The 18,925-nt window shown below is 40.6% G+C and overlaps 1 protein-coding gene across 2 annotated transcripts in view; it reads left to right on the top strand.

Moving 5' to 3' along the window:
- LOC120532486 (ADP-ribosylation factor-like protein 15) overlaps positions 1-8,382 on the top strand; it is a 450,163-nt gene extending 441,781 nt beyond the window's left edge. For both annotated transcript variants that reach the window (XM_039758514.1, XM_039758512.1), the window contains one exon: positions 6,647-8,382. In XM_039758514.1, the coding sequence (XP_039614448.1) occupies positions 6,647-6,799 (153 nt within the window). In that variant the 3' untranslated portion in view covers positions 6,800-8,382. The remainder of the gene's footprint in view (positions 1-6,646) is intronic.
- Positions 8,383-18,925: the final 10,543 nt, after the last annotated feature.

Raw genomic sequence — 18,925 nt, 5'->3', positions numbered from 1 at the left:
CTTTTCATAATAAAACTAGAATGTTTATTGTGAATACTTTTATTTGTCATTTCTCATTTGTTCGTTTCCACATCTTCAAGGTTTGTGGAGTTATTTTAATCCATTGTTTTCGTCACAGCCCTTTTTTACTCTTCATATGTTAGTATTAGAATATACCCTCTGCACTGTCTGTGTGTCTTTTGTTCTTTGTGAATGACCATACACTTAATAAATCAATACATTATGCGATAAATATAATAAAATATTTTAGAAATGTAACTTATTACTTTATCTCCCGTTACCCTTTGCCTTGAAGGAATTGCTGCAATTTAAACTTATGCATAATCTTTTATCTAATATACCTGAAAAATATAATAATCATTTTTAGAATGAAGACCATGTTTAGAACTTTGAAGTCATAGTATCACAATTACCAAATGGTTTAACCTCTCTGGGCTTCTATTATAAAAAAAAAAACAGTAAATGTAAACACTCGTACAGTAAAGTATCCCAGGATGGTGTTCCATCTATTATCCAACCCTCTATATCTTAACTACAGGGTCACAGGGGTCTGCTGGAGCCAATCCCAGCCAACACAGGGCGCAAGGCAGGAAACAAACCCTGGGCAGGGCGCCACCCCACCGCAGAGGATGGTGTTCTCCGTGTAAAAACTAACATTGTTTCTAGGTTTCCACAAGTATCGCCATGCACACACACCCAGTCCAAAGTATATATTCAATAAGATTCTGTTAATATGTTCAGTTGTCTTCATCCAAAGCTTCCTCTTTTTCTCACAGTAAATCTGTGGTGTGTCTTGTTCTTCTCTTCATTTTCTCGTGTCATGAAGATGGTGACGAAAAGGTGCTTGCATATCTGTATTTCATGTTGTTCTATGATCAGGTAAACAAACATGCAGTTATTTGTTTCTCTGGACTAACATGGCAGAGATTTTTCCAGAGGTATCAGGCTGATACACCATTTTGGCATATTTACACTGTGCTGGACACGGATCTGTTTGTATTCAATTAGGAAAACTTTATTTACACTGTCGCTTGATCTGCATTCACTTAAGCCCTGGTGACTTTGGATTCACACTTTCTCTGTTGCTCGTTTTTTCTTTTTTTTAACTGGAGGCGTTTTCAAGGTTTTCCATTAAAATGAAGGCTATATTTTCACTTGAAGCACACTTTGGGAGGAAGACTGTGTGACCAAGCAGAGTTCTCTAGATGTCCAGAACACATTGACATTAGACAAATATGATTCCTAGTTCCTGAGTGTCACAATCTTGGGACATTTGTCTGTTTTCAAGTAAACTGAAGTGATGGGTTATTAAACACATTGTTTGTAGTGCTACGTATATCAAACAAGACCCTCTGTACACAATACAGTGCAAATTAGTCACATCTGAATAACAAAAGTTTTTTTAAGACTAAATTGGGAGGCGTAAATATGGCATAAAATATGTCTGGACTTTCTAGTCTTTATTACTTGTATGTGTTTAATTTAGCATAACTTGATCATGTTAAGATAAATATCAACTCTTAACTGGCTTGATCTTAGTCAGTGTGCCACAGATCTGGCATTCTTTGACCTGTAACCATTTCTACCAGGATAAGTTCCAGCTCCTCGAACCCTTTATATAAATTAGAAAATGAATGGGTGTATAATTCTGTATTCATTTGAAATTACAGTTAAAATGCTACATTTAAAAAATATATACTGTATGTACACACTTGAAAACAACTTACGCCTGATTTTTCTGCACTATTATATCTTTTTCTAAATAAATATTAAATGTAAGGGCACCCACAGTAAAAAGATAACACTTAATTTTTTTATTTTTATTTTTTAATAATGCTCTGGAAAGTTGGACAATGCCTAATGTATCATGTGAAAAATTAACTGCGCCCTTGGACTCTGTGACTAGTTACATTGCCATTCACGCCAGAAATTGCACCAAGATTTTTCTTGTTTTTATTCATTTTACTGCACAATGAAAAAGTTTTATTTTACTGTTTAATGCAAAATGTGCTCAAAGTCAGTGTCATTTATTGGCCTTTGAACACACACTGCTTTTTATGTTCCTGCAACTACAGTACATCTTAATGGCATTTGGGTCTGAACGTTTGTTTGGGTTACACCAGAATGACACATTTCATTTTCTTCAGCCATTTTAACGTAGGGTGGCTTTTGTATTTTCAGTCATTGCTTTGCGGCAAAAGTTGCCAGTGCTTTAGCATCAGCTCAGTGTAGGATAGCCTGACATCCATCCATCCATCCATTATCCAACCAGCAATTTTCAGATATAGTATGCAATTTCATCACTGCTTAATTAATTGTTGTCCAGATTTTAATGTCCAAATGGTTACCAAACCATGAGTGTACCATCAACATGCATGGATTTTAGGATGAAGCTCTTATTGTGGAATGCAAGGGCCAGTAGAGTCCAGCTGGAGACCTTCACAGCTCTGCTCCATTGACAGGGACGTTTGCCTTACACATCAGTAATGTTGTGCAACATGCCCTGTCGTTTGGGTCTGTCTCAACTCACACATTTCAAGGCATACTTCATGTTACTCAGGAGTAATAGTCACTATTGAGTAGGGGAGTCATATACTAGGCATGTCATGTGGCAGGGAGTATAGTGCTATGGGCCATAGCCAGACCCCCCTCTGTGTTATTTATCTGACATAAATCTGCATTCCCATTCTCTGTTACGCAAAGCTTCTCACAGTGTTAGTTCACTTTTCTCCACAATCAGCAAAGACTTTTTTCCAGACCTTTAGGGTATCAACTAAGTGCATTTTAACAAAACTGAAGCAAGCATTAATACTGTTTGTCAGCTTCATATTTCACCCTTTACTCTGCAGTGGAGCCCATGTTTTCTCTGTGTCTTTCTAACAGAAGAACAGTCCATTAATCCCAAAGTGATTTTATAAGGTTCCTTGTGACATTATAGTTAATGTGAATGTGAATTTCCCTTGTACAGATTTGCTTTGGCTTCAGGCTTTTTTCCATGTAGTGTGGCTTGTTTGAGCTCCACAATTTTAGATATGGCATTTGTAGGTTTTACACCCAGACTAAAAGGTACTACCAACGTTTCTACTGAGTTTTATAGGAATTGATCATGGGATTATTTGCCTGTAGAACCTGTGTGCTCAGACCTAAATCAGCCTGGCTAGTTTAAATCATGACTGCTTTTTAACCAAAGTATTCCTTTAATTGAGGTGAATTTATTAGGGAAACAGCAATGTTTACCACACCTGACTGACTGTATTGTTTATCGTATTACCCTTCACTCTAAAAAAATGAAAGGTGACGTCAAAATTTGAGGACAGTTTTTTGTTACCTCTATACTACTACAACTCATGGAAATATTTGCCAAATTTACTGTGGAAACTGTGTAGAGATAGAGAAAATCAGAGTTTTTCACAATGCTGTATATGTGCAGATTAGATTAGATTTGTCCCCATGGAGAAGTTAAAATTTTACAGAAGCTACAAAAAAAAAAAATGATAAAATGAACAACAACTCCACCACCACCACTAACAAACACACATAAAAAAACATTTGGCTTTGATAACAAAGAGTATGAATGCTAAAAATATAGTCTGGCATATACTGTACATTTACTCCGTTAATTACACCTTTACAGACAACTAAAGTGCAGCATTATGGAAGTGCAAACTTGTGATAGACAAAAAGAATTCAAATCATATGTGTAACATTAATTTAGGACTAAAGACCAGGATGTGACAAAAATGAATCATCACCAAGCTTTAGTTTGGATTAGAGATGGATATATAGATGGATAGACAGATAAATAGAAGGACAATTGGAAATTTGGCTTTTTAAGGAAGTTCTTTAAATAAATAAATGCATAAATATACTGTGATAAGGCACTATATTACGTCCATCCCGGCACAAACTGACCCAGAGGCACGTGTTAACACACAAAGACTTTTTATTTTTCTTCACCTCTGGGGCACGTCTTCCTCGTGAACCCCACAGGCAATACACAGTCCCAAAAGCACTTAACTCCACACTAACAAGTCTCCACCTTGCACCACCACTCCTCCTCCTGATTCTGGCCCTGAATGAATGGAGGCAGGCCCTTTTTATAGTCCTCCCGGAAGTGCTCCAGGTGCTGAATCAGCTGGCGCTAATTGCATCTTCGGGCAGGGCTGTAGAGGTGTCCAAGTTGGCTCTGGGATCCCTGCAGCCCCGGTGGCCACCCCAGATTGCCACAGGGTTGGGGAGCACTCCAACTCCCATGAAACCCTGTGGGAAACTGAGGCACCATCATGAGCCAGGGAGGCTGCCACCAAGCGTCCCGGGGGAGGTACAGAGGAGCCCCTGGCTGCTCCCCTGGAACATAAGTAGAAGGGGCGTCCCGGGCAGGCATGGAATCCAGCTGCCCACCACAATACACACACTTTGATCTAAACACACACACCAGCAAGGAGATTAAAAAGAAAGAAAAATTCTGACTTGGCTGTCACAGTCATATTAAGTCATTATGTAGATTTATTGCTGTCGGTATGAAGGAGCCCCCAGTCGCGTTTCTTGACACACTTCTGCTGAATGATTTATTGGCTGAAAGTCCTCAGTGTTAGTGTGTCAGAGTGAGGATGTGCAGCATTGTTCATAATGGCACTCAGCTTTTTTTTTTTGTTTTTTTAATTCTCCCCTTCGCTGCGATCTTCAGGTGGTCCAGAGAGTGTCCCCTATCTGAGCCTGCCCTTTTAATTAGCTTGTTGATTCAGTAGGCCTCTCTTGAAGTGATGTTACCAGCCGAGCACACCACAGCATAGAAAATCACACTGGCCATCACAGAGTTAGAGAAGACGTGAAAGATTTCACATCCCACATTAAGGATCACAGTCTTCTAAGAAAGAAAAGCCTGCTCTGCTGTTTCTTATATTGTGTTCTGTGTTCTGAGACCAGTCCAATCTATCATTGATGTGGACCCCCAAGTACTTGTAAGAGTGGACCACCTCACATCCACTCCTTGAATAGTGACTGAACGTAGAGGCTCTTTAGTGCGGCAAACATTTACAACCAGTTCCTTGGTTTTGTTGATGCTAAGATGCAGACAATTCTCTTTACACCAAGAAAGAAACTTCTCTACTTGACTCCTTAACTCCGTCTCATTCCCTTTATCAAAACACCCAGTAAGCACAGAGTCGTCTGAGAATTTCTGCAAGTGACATGACTTGGCTTTATGTTTATAGCTATAGGTGTACAGAGTGAAGAGAACAGGAGACAAGACTCATCCTTGTGGTGCTCCAGTGTTGCTCCAATCCGTATCAGAAACGCAGTCCTTGAGTCTCACAAACTGCGGTCTGCCCAACAGATAATCCATTATCCAGGACACCACAGGCTCATCCACCTGCATATCTCTGAGTTTACCACTTAATAGAGATGGCTGGATGGTACTGAAGGTTCTGGAGAAGTGAAAACCATAATCCTCACAGTGCTGGCGACTTTTATCAAGGTGAGATTATAAGATTATATAACGTTATGGAGCAGCCAGATAATTGCATCCTCCGCTCCAGTCTTTGCTGTATAGGCAATGTGCAGTGGGTCCAGGTGGTCTACCACAAGAGTACTCATATAGTCCAGGACCAGCCTCTCAAAGGGCTTCATGATGTGAGACGTAAGAGCCTCTGGTCTGTAGCCATCAGGTGAAGAGGCGCCTGCCTTCTTTGGAACAGGAACAATGCAGGATGCTTCTGAAGACTTACAGACACACTGAACAGGTGGCAGAGGACACCACAAAGCTAGTCAGCACAGGGCTTAAGAACTCGTTCCGTTTGGGTTTGTGTCTGTTTACATCATATCATTTTTCATTTGTATTTCCCCTGTAAACATGCTAGTGTACTCGGTAAAGAGCGTTGTACAAGAATGAATTGACTTGACTAACAATAACTGCTTTGAAACTGACTGTGGAAAAGCAAAAATCTGTGGCATCTCCTGGGCCAACAATGGAAACTGAGCATTTTGAGACAATGATTATTTTATTAAAATTAAACCACAGATGTGTGTTTTATTTTGCACATTTTACTTTTTTAGCACTTGATAATTCTTTTAGAAATGTCAAAGAAAAGTTTGGTAAACCTTTTTCATTCTTTTCAGTAAAATCACAGATGTTTCTCTTTGCTCTTGCTGCACATGTTTGCCAGCATAATAAAATAAATCATGCAGAAAAAGTCAAAGCCCTTACAGTTTGTAGAATCAACTGCTAATATTATGCTCCTGGCTATCATTTTTTTATTATGAATAGTTTTATTTTTAACAGATGGTTATTTTTAAATTGAACTCATTTTACATTGATTAAATAACACAAAATCTAGATATCCATTTCAGAATCTGATTCCACTTTTTAAACATTACATTTCAGTGACTGTGTAAAAAAATATTGGCTCTGTGGGAATTTCAGCCTGACTGCATTTCCGAAAGCACTTGATTCATCATTTAAGACCTCAGAACAAGAGCAGATTGCCAAATCTGTCACCAAATAAAACAATCAGTTGACCTCCAAGTTGATCAACGATGTCCTTCGGCATAAGAACAGGCAACAGATTTAGATTAAAATACAAGAGTGGATTTTGATGTTGTAGGTTTAACTGGGTGTGGTTCTTTTTTGTTTTTTTTTCTCTTTCAGATAAAGAAATATTTCGAACTGGAACCCCTGGCCCGAGGAAAAAGGTGGATTCTGCAGCCATGTTCTGTGGATAACATGGAAACAGTTAAAGACAGCTTCAGTCAACTGATCAGTCTCTTGGAGGAAAAAGACCTAGAGCCAGGGCGAATATGAAGGGTCCTGCCAAAAAGGAGAAAGCTAAACATACACTGAACATACAGTAGGTCCTGTTGGCAGAATACGAAGGGGTATGCAACTGAACTGTATATGGGTACAAGATGGTGCGTTGATTGATTGAATTTATAATAGATTTCTAATCCTAGCGAGAGATTCACATTAACATATCATGTCGATTATATACACAAACACTCACACATAGATGTATATGTAATAAAATACTGTTCTTTAAATTACACAATCCAAGTGGAAGGAACACAGTATGGTGAAGTCCGATATTAATTGTGCTGTTACATTTTAACTACACAGAAATATTTGGAAGAATGCTAGATCTAACGTTTTGCTACAATTTCAAATGTTCCTATGAAAAAAAGCTTTTAAATTAGATTACCTCTTAAGCATCGACAAGTTAGTACATTTATCAACGTATCAAGGAATGTTTTAATAATACAAATTTTATTCTATGGCCTTACATAATACTCATATTAGTGCTTTTCAAGCCCATCCTCTAAAACTTGAGGTCAGTTAAACCTTTGTCAGACTTTCCTAGTAAAGAAATGAATTCTAAATATTACATTTGTGTTTTGTCTGAAATGTCCACCTTATTATATGCCAGGTTAAGAATGAGCCATTTATAAACCTTTTGGAATGCTGACTGTGATAGAGCATGAATTCGAAACAACAAAATGTCATTCAAAAAAGGGATTTTTTTTCCTCATCATTACATATAATTCTATGTTTTATGTCCGTTTAAAATTTCTTTATAGTTCTATGAAAGAGGGAAGACATCAATCCAGCTGTTTCTCGTTTTGTGCTGTGGAAAGAAAAAGAATCTGCAGGCAGCACTCATTTATAAAGCCAACAATAGAAATGTAATGTCATGAATGACTGAAAGACTGTATTATCACAATGTGTTTTTGAACATGTGGGGATTTACTTCTTTTTTTATTTCAACACACATGATTTGCTGTTCAAGTCGAGTATTACTGCTCTGTGGTATGTGAAGCTTTTGTTTTTAGTTCAGGGATTTCTCCCCTCTGCTTTTTACATTTAAACCCCAAACCCTTGTGCTTTCTGTCAGACCTGCCTGCAACTTTTCTCATCAGTTAGAATAAAAACACTATCAATCAGAAGGCACAACAGCTGTTTGTGACAGGTCCTTGTCTGACGCCTAATACCTTCCAACTGTCAGCGAGATCCCCTCCCTGTCTGCCGGCTTTGCCCTGCTGCTCTTCTTCATGTTTGTCCCTTTGCTTGTAATGTTATGCTTATGTTGTCCTCTTAGTATTTATTGTCTGTGGGCTCTCCTCTGTTATGTAGTGTTTTATGTGCCACAAGTGTTCTGAAGTTCTTGATATATCTGTTTTAATAAATCTGTGACATTTTCCTTAACAATGTTTTTATTTTTTAATTTTCTTTTTTAAGTACGCTTGGTGTATGTTGTAATATTTATAGAATTTACTGAATTTTGATACCCTATTAGCAGCTGCCTTTTTTGTAATTCATTTCTAATATCTAAGATTTGTACGTTTATTACAGGTAGACTTGTTAGTTGAATTGGGCACATAGAAGTGTTTGTACTGGAGAAACAAGCTCCATATTTAGCAGTTAGCTGACTTGTGCTGACAAGTCATTCACAAAGTATATTCTGTGAAAGTGTGAATTGATATAAATATCTGTGTCCAACAATAAAGGCTGTATAAAGAAAATGCGTCTCTGGTGTCTTTCGTTTGCCTCTTTATCTTCTAAATAAAACGCTTAATATTATGAGTTTCACTGCACTGCTTGTAGCTCAGGGCTGGCACAGCGTGTCCCATGACAGATGAGCAGCCTTTGTTCTTCATGTTTGCCCGCATTATTTTTAGTATGTTGACCTCAGACCTTCCTGTGCTAGTGACAGAGGCCGCCATGGCACGGTGAAGTGAAGCAGTGCTTGACAGTCTGCCAGGCTTTTCCAGATCAGGTCCCACCATATCTGCATACACTTATTGTTACCCTAGAGCATTATTCCAAATCCACCTACCTCATTGTGTTTCAATGTGGAACCTTTAATTAAGTGTACACACCAGGGTCACCAGTTTTAACAAGCAAATTGGCATAAATTAGTTTATAGTTGTACAGCCTCTGCGATGGATGAGAGAAGTGACCAATAACATTTTTGAAAAACATGGTGATTACATATTTCTTTTCATGGTGATGATAAGCAGACTTTCTTTACTTTCTGTAAACTTTCTTTACATACATCCAATCTATTTTAAGTGCCACTTTATTCCAGCGTAGATATAAGGGTTAGAACCTACAGTATAATGGCACCATCACGTAGATATGGGTGCCCATTCATAGCAGGGTGCAGTCCCACAAGGCCAATTTCCATCTGTGCTTTACATTTTCATTGTAACAGGTACATTTCGGGAGTACTTGGTCAGAGATATTCCTGTTGGGCAGTTGACTGTCAGAGAGAAGGAGATACACTACAACAAAAAATCAGAAGCGCTTTAATCGAAAATGCCTAACTTTAGTGATGTCTGCTTGACAATTTTACACATATCAGGGTAACTACAGGTAAGGATGCGGTTATAAAGAATATTTTAGGGCACCAAGAGTCATGTTGCAGATATGCTGAGAAAATTAAAATGAAATATTTTGGCAGTAGATGACGCAGTGTGTATTACTGCTGCCTTGCAGACCTAAAGTTCCAGCCTGGTCTCTGTTAGGATGGGTTTTGCTTGATTTTCGATAGATATCGTGCTCTCTTTTTCGAAGTAAAATACAGTTAGTGTCCTTACCATCATCTTCACTGCTGATCCTTTCTGGTTTCACTCCTGACATTTATATTGAAAATGTCAGTGAGTGAGTGAATCTGGAGTGGCCTTCCATATTGTATTAGAGGACACAGTACCCTCTGATGCTCACAAGGTCTTCCTTGGTGAGGCCATTGTCTGAATCTGAAGCCTCAATATAATATCACAGTCCACTGTTGTCATCCACTCTAAACCCAGCCTAGTGCACTAGAAGCCACAATCATCAAACAGCAGAACTCAATAAATAAAGAGCAAAAGAGAAAGAAAACACACCAAAGTTGGGTGACATTAGAATGGCAGCCATCTTCTGTAGACTACAACAGAACAGGTAGCCAGCAGCACGGCACTATAAGCAGCAAATGTGTTTAATCAAACCAGTAAAGTTACAATGGTGTTGACATTGATATCAACCCATCTGCTAAATTACATGATTTTGACACAAGAATGTTGCTTACACTTAAAATGTTAAAAACAAATCTTTGTAAGAAGTGACTGGGCAGGCAGACAACCCTGGGAAGCTAAGAAAGGTCGGGGTACCATCCGGGTACCCCTGTTTAATAATGAACTGAAAAGATAGTTGAAAACAGCTCAAAATAAAACACATAAATCGTTACTTTTCTGGTAGTGGTTAGCAGCTTGAGCGCTGTCCTCTGAAATGTTCAGTTTGACGTCTGATGCCACCTTCTGGGAATGGGCCAGCTTTATTCTCTGGGGATTGGAAGGGGCGGGGTTTCTTGGGTTGTGGGTGGGGTCAGTCATCCCTCCTTTTCTTGGCTACAGAGGAGGAAGGAAAAGGTTGGGTTATCATTAGTGCCCCCTCTTGTTCCAGGGTGGTGCTGCTTGTCTTATCAGAGCCAGGAAGGTGATTCCCAGATGTGCATGCTTGACACCTTCTTGGAACAAAATACTGAGTAAACACATTTTGTAATTCTGTTTGCCTTTTTAAAATCCATCCATCCATCCATTATCCAACCTGCCATATCATAACATTAGAACAATCTAGACGAGAACAGGCCATTCAGCCCAACAAAGCTCGCCAGTCCTATCCACTTATTTCCTTCAAGAAAACATCAAGTCGAGTTTTGAAAGTCCCTAACGTCTTACTGTCTACCACACTACTTGGTAGCTTATTCCAAGTGTCTATCGTTCTTTGTGTAAAGAAAAACTTCCTAATGTTTGTGCGAAATTTATCCTTAACAAGTTTCCAACTGTGTCCCCGTGTTCTTGATGAACTCATTTTAAAATACAACTAACTACTAACTAACTAACTACAGAGTCATGGGGGTCTGCTGGAGCCAATCCCAGCCAACACAGGGCGCAAGGTAGGAAACAAACCCCGGGCAGGGCGCCAGTCCACCTCAGGGCACACACACACCCACACACCAAGCGCAGACTAGGGACAATTTAGGATCGCCAAGGAGCCACCTTCAATAACGTTTACAGTCTCACATCTAGACGAATAGATTTGCTTTTCTGTTATTTTCTCAACCACCACTATTGGGTTGTGCATCAGGCTTACTGTTTAGAGGGGACAGCCTGACATGTGAACACCTTGGGCCTTCCTTGAGTTGAGTTCCAGTAACAAAGGACTTGACATGGGTCATCTTCTAGTATTGTCTGCTTAATCTCTGCATCCTCTCTCACAGTGTTTCATACTTTATAGAACACCAACCTAAGTTCACTTCAGACCCTCTTATATGATATTTCCACTCCAAACAAGGATAAGATTGGATGTGTCATGAGATGCCATCTTTGCAGCATGCTGTGACACTTGGCTGTGTGTATTGCTAATTCCCGCAATCCTTCAAACAACCCCCACATATAGCTCTGTTTTGGACAAATAAATTGTTCCTTTGATCTTATTTTGTATTAACACTTGCACGTTGTCTGAAGTGCTGGTTTTCATGGAAATTAGACTGTTGCAAAATGTACATATTGTATCAAAAGAGAGCTCTAGCATGTTGGTGCTTTATTTATAGAATGCACACTCATTGTTCATACTTTCTTGTACTGTGACATGACCTGTCTATGCAAGTGTCAGACCCTTTCTTTCTTATGGAGTTGATCACCCACTTGTTATCTAAATCCCCCTAAGTTCCTACCTGCTTCTAATTCTCTTATTGCAGTAATCACTCACTGCTTCACCTTCCTGGCATCAGACCTTTGGCCCAACCTGACTTCAGGCCTAAAAGGGGCAGGCAGTGGTCATTTATGCCTTGTCCTGCATTTACCCAAACACGATTCTCTAGTCTATTATTGGTGTTGCTTTTAGTCACAGGTTCTTATAAACCATTGCAATCTACAAGGGAACATCTGGAGCAAGTGGCATGGCTCCTTAGTGGATATCGTTGCAGCCTCACGGATCAAGTGTCCTGCTTTCAAATGCCACAACTGACCATCAACTGTTTGGAGTTTGCGTGTTCTTCCCTTATTTCCATCTGTATACTTTAGTTTCCACCCAGAGCCCAAAAAATATTCTACTCAGGTTGATTGGCAAGTCCAAACTTCCCTGTGTTGTAGGAGGAGGAATGTCCTTTAAGATGTTAGCAGGATAGGACCCTGTGATGGACTGGTACCTCATCCTGGGCTGTTTCCTGGCTTGCATGCAGACTCTGACCAATTTAATTAATTGGGGTTGAGAATAATAGGACATGTTAGTTTCGACGTCTTGTCTCTTGATGTGAAGTCCAGGGCCCCTGTTATTATGTTTCACAGACATTTGAGGCGTGTGTTTTCTTTTACATTATTAGTCACTTTTTCTGATTGACGTCCACTGCCCTCTTTTGTGTTTGCCAGATATTTGTGCTGCTGTGCTGTCATCACTAAGGTTGTTGTGGGATGTGAGTATGTATGCACACACTTTGTCGTGGTCATTATACACGTAGGTGACTCTTTGACAGTTAAGGTGAGGAGGTGGAGAGGGAGAGGACGACATCAGGAGGAAACCCAAACCAAAACAGGGCTGGAGGTGGCATCTGGTTATGAAAAGAATGCTTCTCACCCCTAAGTATACCCAGTACTGTGGAGAGTGGAGGAAACCAGTTCACCTGTGTAAACCCAGGTCATTTTTCAAATGTTGGCTCTGATCTTATTAGAGAGCCTGATGTCATTGTTGGGATGTTTCATTTTTGTCAGTTCTTTTCTTATTGAGTGAGTGTATTTCTTTTAGCTTCTAGGTTTCTACACCATTGACTTGAATGTGGGGTGTTCCTCTTCTTCCTCTTGTTATTTTAATGTTATGCCCCACTTGGCCGAGATTTCTTCAGGGTGGTACTCATGAGTGAGCTTGATATTGAGCAAAGCAAGGTTCTGCAAGCTCTCCAGTAAGGCTTTTATGCTAGCTTCTTCTTCACAGGTTAACGTTAGTGGCTGCGGGAATTTTCATCACTGAAGACCTTCCCAATACATCTCGCCATTACTGCTCCTTGTGCGGATGCCTCAGCTGTGCTTCCAGCAAGTCCTAATAAACTCAAGCACTGCCTGGTGCTGTCACTTCCCTTTGTCTGGTATATTTCCTTATTTCCTTTCTTCATTTTTAGGATCAGTTTCTCAGTTTTAGGAAGTTAAAGTCCTGCACTATTGTGCCAACCCCAAAGTCTGAGATGTTACTGATAACCTTTGAAAATCCATGTGTTAAAGATGTATTTGTCATGATAAACTTGGTTTCTGCTTTCTTCCCTCACAGCTGGTTTCCCATAATGCCATAACGGATCATCTGATGAAACAGGATTTCACTCATTCACTGTGTGTTTCCAGTGGCCACTTGTAACTGTTCAGGAGTGATGCTGTATGAGACCGAGAGCTCATGCTTGACGTAACACACAAGTATTCTGCTGTCTGCATATTGGTCACCAGGACGGGAGCAGCTTGTGAGTGCTTCTTTAGTAACTCAGAGAGTGCTGTTTTGCAGCTGGTGTACAGGGAAATCAAAGAGACAATTCTTGTGTGAATGGAGTTATTTGTGGAACATAAATCCTTGACCTGTGTGTGTGTGTGTGCGCCCAGTGGTAGACTGCCATTCCATCCTGGTTTGTAGGTGCCATCTTGTGCCTGATGCACTCAAGGTAGGCTTTGCCTGAATGTGCCTTACAATTTACTAAATGCCTTAAAAAATAAATTTAAGGATAAGCCGGTATTCTGTTTAGCACCCCCGTCTCTCAGTCTTGGAGTGCTGGCCTTGGCTCCGATGCTGTCCCTGTGAAGGTAGCCTATTGTCACTGTGCCCGGTGGGCTTTTTTTTTCCACTACTTTCATCTTCAAGATGTCTATGTTAATCAAACTGACGACTGTTAATTGTTGTGGTTGTCTATGTGAGTGTGCCCTATGCCCTGCAATGGACGGGCAGCTGTCAAGGATTGGTTCATGCCTTGCGCCAAAAGCTGGCCTTCCCAACTCTGATTTTGATTAAGTGTGTTCAAAGGATTGCTGTGTGGACAAAGCAAGCCAGGCCAGAAGCGGTAACAGTTAATAGACCATGTGTAGCTGGATTATTTAAAAGGAAAGGCAAAATTTGACGAAAGAAGAGATGAATGAGACAGCTAAAGTCGAACTTGGGGATGGTGGAGGGGGGCTTGAAAATGATGGATGCTTAGAACCTGCTATTAGACAGAAAAGCAGACAGAGAGACATAGCATCATGAATATTGCATCATGGAGGGAGTGCAAGAGGATACAACCTCAACTGTTATTCCCTAAGCATGTGTAATTGGAGAAGGCCAAATTGTGATGATATTCTAGTGAAAGGTTGGCCCATGGCTGCTGCCCACATCTCTGAGTGAAAGAATTCATTTTGTGGAAGCCTCATCAAAGCTGATGCTTATCTTCATGAGTTTGTTTATTGCATTAAATGAGTATTAAACTGGCAGCCACTCTGAAATATGAAATAGCTGAAAAGTGAGCCCTTGTTAAACCAGACTGGTGCAGGATCGTGTGTCTGGCGTAATGCAATGAAAACAGCGAGACAGGCAGTAAGCAGAAAGCGCATGAATAATTAAAGAGCCGGCTTCCTTTATTATGTCTGAGGAACTCTGAGTAAGGAGGAAAGAGAGAGTGAATGGGAAAATCGGCCCAAGTGTCCCTGAGTTCTGGAGGAGCAGTGCAGGTTAACCCATCAGTGAAAGTCCTTGTGAGTGCGCTTTTTAGCTGTGGTCTTTTTATTTTACTTTCCGGTTTCCTCCCACAGTCCAAAGACATGCAGGTTAGGTGCATTGGCGATCCTAAATTGTCCCTGGTGTGTGCTTGGTGTGTGTGTCTGTGCGCACCCTGTGGTGGACTGGCGCCCTGCCCGGGGTTTATTTCCTGCTTTGTGCCCTGTTTTGGCTGGGATTGGCTCCAGCAGACCCCCGTGACCCTGTAGTTAGGATATAGTGGGTTGGATAATGGATGGATAGATGGATGTTGTATCTTTTGCATCACAAGATATGCTTTGCAACGTGATGCAATTATACATTTCAAAATTGAACGGACTGTGGTCATCAGGGGATGCACATGGTCAGCTACAGGTATACTGTGGCCTCCAGCTACTGTAAATTTGCTTTAAAATGGCCTCTGTGTCCTTAGAAAACATTCACAGCACCACCACCACTCACCTGTACTGGTGACACGCGGCAGGATAGCTCCATGAGGTCACGGCCACGCTGTCAGCTCCAAATACTGATTTTTCCTCCTGCATGGTGAAACAGAAATGGATATTTGTGAGGTCATTCTCTTGCTTTTTAAGCCGGCATTCTGTTTAGCACCGCCGCCTCTCAGTCCTGGAGTGCTGGCCTTGTCTCCGATGCTGTCCCACTGCGCCCTTATCTCCCTGCCCATAGGTGACAGGAGTGGAGCCCTGCCTGAATTTTCCATTTGTGGCTCATTTGCCTCAAGATCCATGGCTTTGTCCCTTCAGAGAGGCCCTTGAGCACACCATTGTTGTACAGAGCCGTTAGCTCAAATGTGTTTGGCTGTTTTCTTCGGACCTTTCTTCTTAGTTCCTACAAATCTGCTGCTCGCGTGATGGTTTTGTTTTTTCTCTTTTTTGTCTCATTACCCCATTATTTGAATACAACTAGCAGTGTTGGGGAATATTACTTTTAATGAAATCTAAATACATTGCTGATTACTTACAAAAAGAGTAACTAGATGTGTTGTGTAGTTACTCATTATAAACTGTGCATTACTTTTGTGTTTCTTTTTCTTCTTTCGTATGATAAACTGTGCACTGGCCAGCATTTGTTATTGTATCCTATGACAACCTATGAACCTTCACGAAACTGACAAGAAACAACGCCAGATGTGATCATTTAATTGAGTTTTATAAATACATTTAGTCCATTATGTGCTGTGAAGTAAATAACATCTGTCTCCTTTTTCCATCCTCAAAGCGAGCCCACGAAAGCCTCTGTGGCACCAAATCACACTGTTTCTACATATCTGTGGGTGAAAGCTAAACTGACACTTTCCTAATAGCGCACTCTTCTGCTTGGCTGTGTGACTGAGCCCAGCAGAGGACCAGCATACCACCGCCGTGGTGGCTTCTTGTCCTGTGCCGCATTACCGACCGGCTGCCTGTGATTCTAAACTGCACAGATTACATTTAGCCCTCAGCACATGCAGGATTAAACAAATGCTTACAACTTTTGTTCAGTTCCTTTCACTTCAATGCACACAACACACATGTTTAACCCCTTCGTCACCAGCTGTGGTCTGTTGGCTGGAGCGCACACACGTCCATGATGTTACCCAATAAACACAATATTTCTGCAACACAGTACAGACATTCTTTTTTTTGATTTTTTGGATTGTCGGATATAAGCTTCAGTAGACGGTAGTGAGACCAGCTATGTTATATGGGTTGGAGACGGTGGCACTGACCAGAAAGCAGGAGACGGAGCTGGAGGTGTCAGAGTTAAAGATGTTAAGATTTGCATTGGGTGTGATGAGGATGGATAGGATTAGAAATGAGGACATTAGAGGGTCAGCTCAATTTGGACTGTTGAGAGACAAAGTCAGAGAGGCGAGATTGCATTGGTTTGGACATGTGCAGAGGAGAGATGCTGGGTATATTGGGAGAAGGATGCTAAGGATAGAGCTGCCAGGGAAAATGAAACGAGGAAGGCCTAAGAGAAGGTTTATGGCTGCGAGGACATGCAGGTGATGGGTGTAACAGAACAAAATGACGAGGACAGAAAGATATGGAAGAAGGTGATCTGCTGTGGCGACCCCTAACGGGAGCAGCCGAAAGAAGAAGATGAAGCGCAGCAACAAATGTCTGTAAATGTTTTTTATTTTTAGTTTTTTTTTGTAATCCAGGTATTTTTACAATAAATTAAGTGTAGCTTAACATTGCCAATTACTTTAAAAGGTAATCTGACTAAGCGATGCACATTATTTTTAACATGTTACCTCCACCACTGGTGACTAACGTATACAAATTCCAGAAGAGTCGTTGTTTCTGGATCTACCAGATCTGGTACCAATAGTCATAGCACAGTCAAAGTTGCTTAGATCAATATTTAAATTGACCGCCACTAAACCCCTTGACCAGGCTTCCATGCTGTAAATTTTGAGTTTCAGCGACATTGGAATAATTGTGATGAGAACAGACTATTCAGCCCAGCAAGCTTCTCCATCCTATTTACCTAGATTGTCCAAAATAATAAAGAGTTGAGGTTTGAAGGTCTCTAAAGTCCTATTATCGATCTCACTTCTTGTTAATTTATTTCATGTGTCTATGGTTCTTTGTGTGTTTTAACATTTATATGAAATCTGCTTTTCACAAGTTTCCAACTGTGTCCCCATGTACGTGATGAACGCATTTTACAGTAACAGCCTCGATCCACTGCACTAATTCCCTTCATAATTTTAAACACTTTAGTCATGTCACCTCTTAATCTGTTAGCTAAAACTTAAAAAGTTTGATTTCTTCAGTCTCTCCTCCTAGCGTATACCCCTTAGTCCCAGAATCAGCCTTTTCACTCTCCTCTGGACTTTCTGTAGTGCTGTTATGTCTTTTTTCTAATATGGAGACCAAAACTGAACACTGTGCTCCTGGTGAGGCCTCACTGGTGTGTTTTATATACTGTATAAGCACAACCTTCTGTGTCACAGAATGAGATAAAAAAACCTAACGTCCTATTAGCTTTTTTAAATGGCTTCTGCACTCAGTCCACTGTGACCCCTAGGTCCTTCTCAGAAGATGCACTTTCAAGTTTTAGAGCTCCCATTGAGAATTCAAGTCTAACATTGTGATGCCTGGATTGCCCACAGCTGGCACACTTTTCATGAACCCGGGTCATCGATAATCATATACTAAGAAGGACTAGCGTAATGACAGCTTGAGGCCTGTGATTCATAGACTTCACCAGGCTGAGGATCCTCTCTGGTGATGCTCTGCCAAGCCTCTAATGCAGCCATCTTCACCTCCTGCTTGTTTCGAGGGCTTGTCCCTCTAAGTTTTCTCTTCAGCATATGGGAGGCATGCTCAGTTGGATTTAAATTGGGTGACAAACTTGGCCATTCAAAAAGCCTTACATTTATTCGCTTTGGAAACTCCTGTGTTGCCTCAGTAGTACATTTAGGATTATGATCTTCTTGTAGGATGAAGCTCCATCCTATGAGTTTGGAGACATTTACTGGAACCTGAGCAGATGAGATGTTTCTATACACCTCAGGATTCATTGTGCAACTTCCATCAGCAGTTACATCATCAAGGAAGGGGCAGCCATACATGTCCAAGCCATAACACCCCAGGGACCATGATGTTTGACAGATGAGATGGTCTGCTTTGGATCATGGGTAGTTCCTTTTTGTTTCCACACTTTGCTCTCACCATCGCTCTGATACAGGTTCATCTTTGTCTTGTCTGTCCACAAAACCTTTTTTCAGAGTTTGTTAGGCATTTTTAAGTACCTTTTTGCAAAGTGTAAACTGGCCATCCTGTTCTTGTGGCTAACTAGTGGTTTGCGCATTTTGCAGTGTGGCCTCCATATTTCTGTTCATGAAGTCTTCAGCACATATAGTCGCTAACACACACACACACACACTCATCTGCCTCCTGAAGACTGTTATTGATTTGTCAGACAGGTGTTTTGGGCTTTTTCGTTACAGGATTCTTCTGTCATCAGCAGTGGAGGTCTGCCTTAGCCTTCTACTTACTTTGTGATCACTGAGCTCATCAGTACGTTCTTCTTAATAACACTTCACACAATTGATTTAGGTACCATATATACTCGTGTTTAAGTCGGGGCTTGAATTTACCGTATAATTTTCGATATTTTATAATATAAGTCATATAAGTTGAATGCAGAAAACTCACACTTACTGGTCCAAGAGATTATGAT

Source organism: Polypterus senegalus, chromosome 7 (genome assembly GCF_016835505.1).
Source record: "Polypterus senegalus isolate Bchr_013 chromosome 7, ASM1683550v1, whole genome shotgun sequence".
Lineage (NCBI taxonomy): Eukaryota > Metazoa > Chordata > Cladistia > Polypteriformes > Polypteridae > Polypterus > Polypterus senegalus.
Note: the sequence above shows the minus strand (reverse complement) of the source record. Positions and strands in the feature narration are given on the sequence as shown.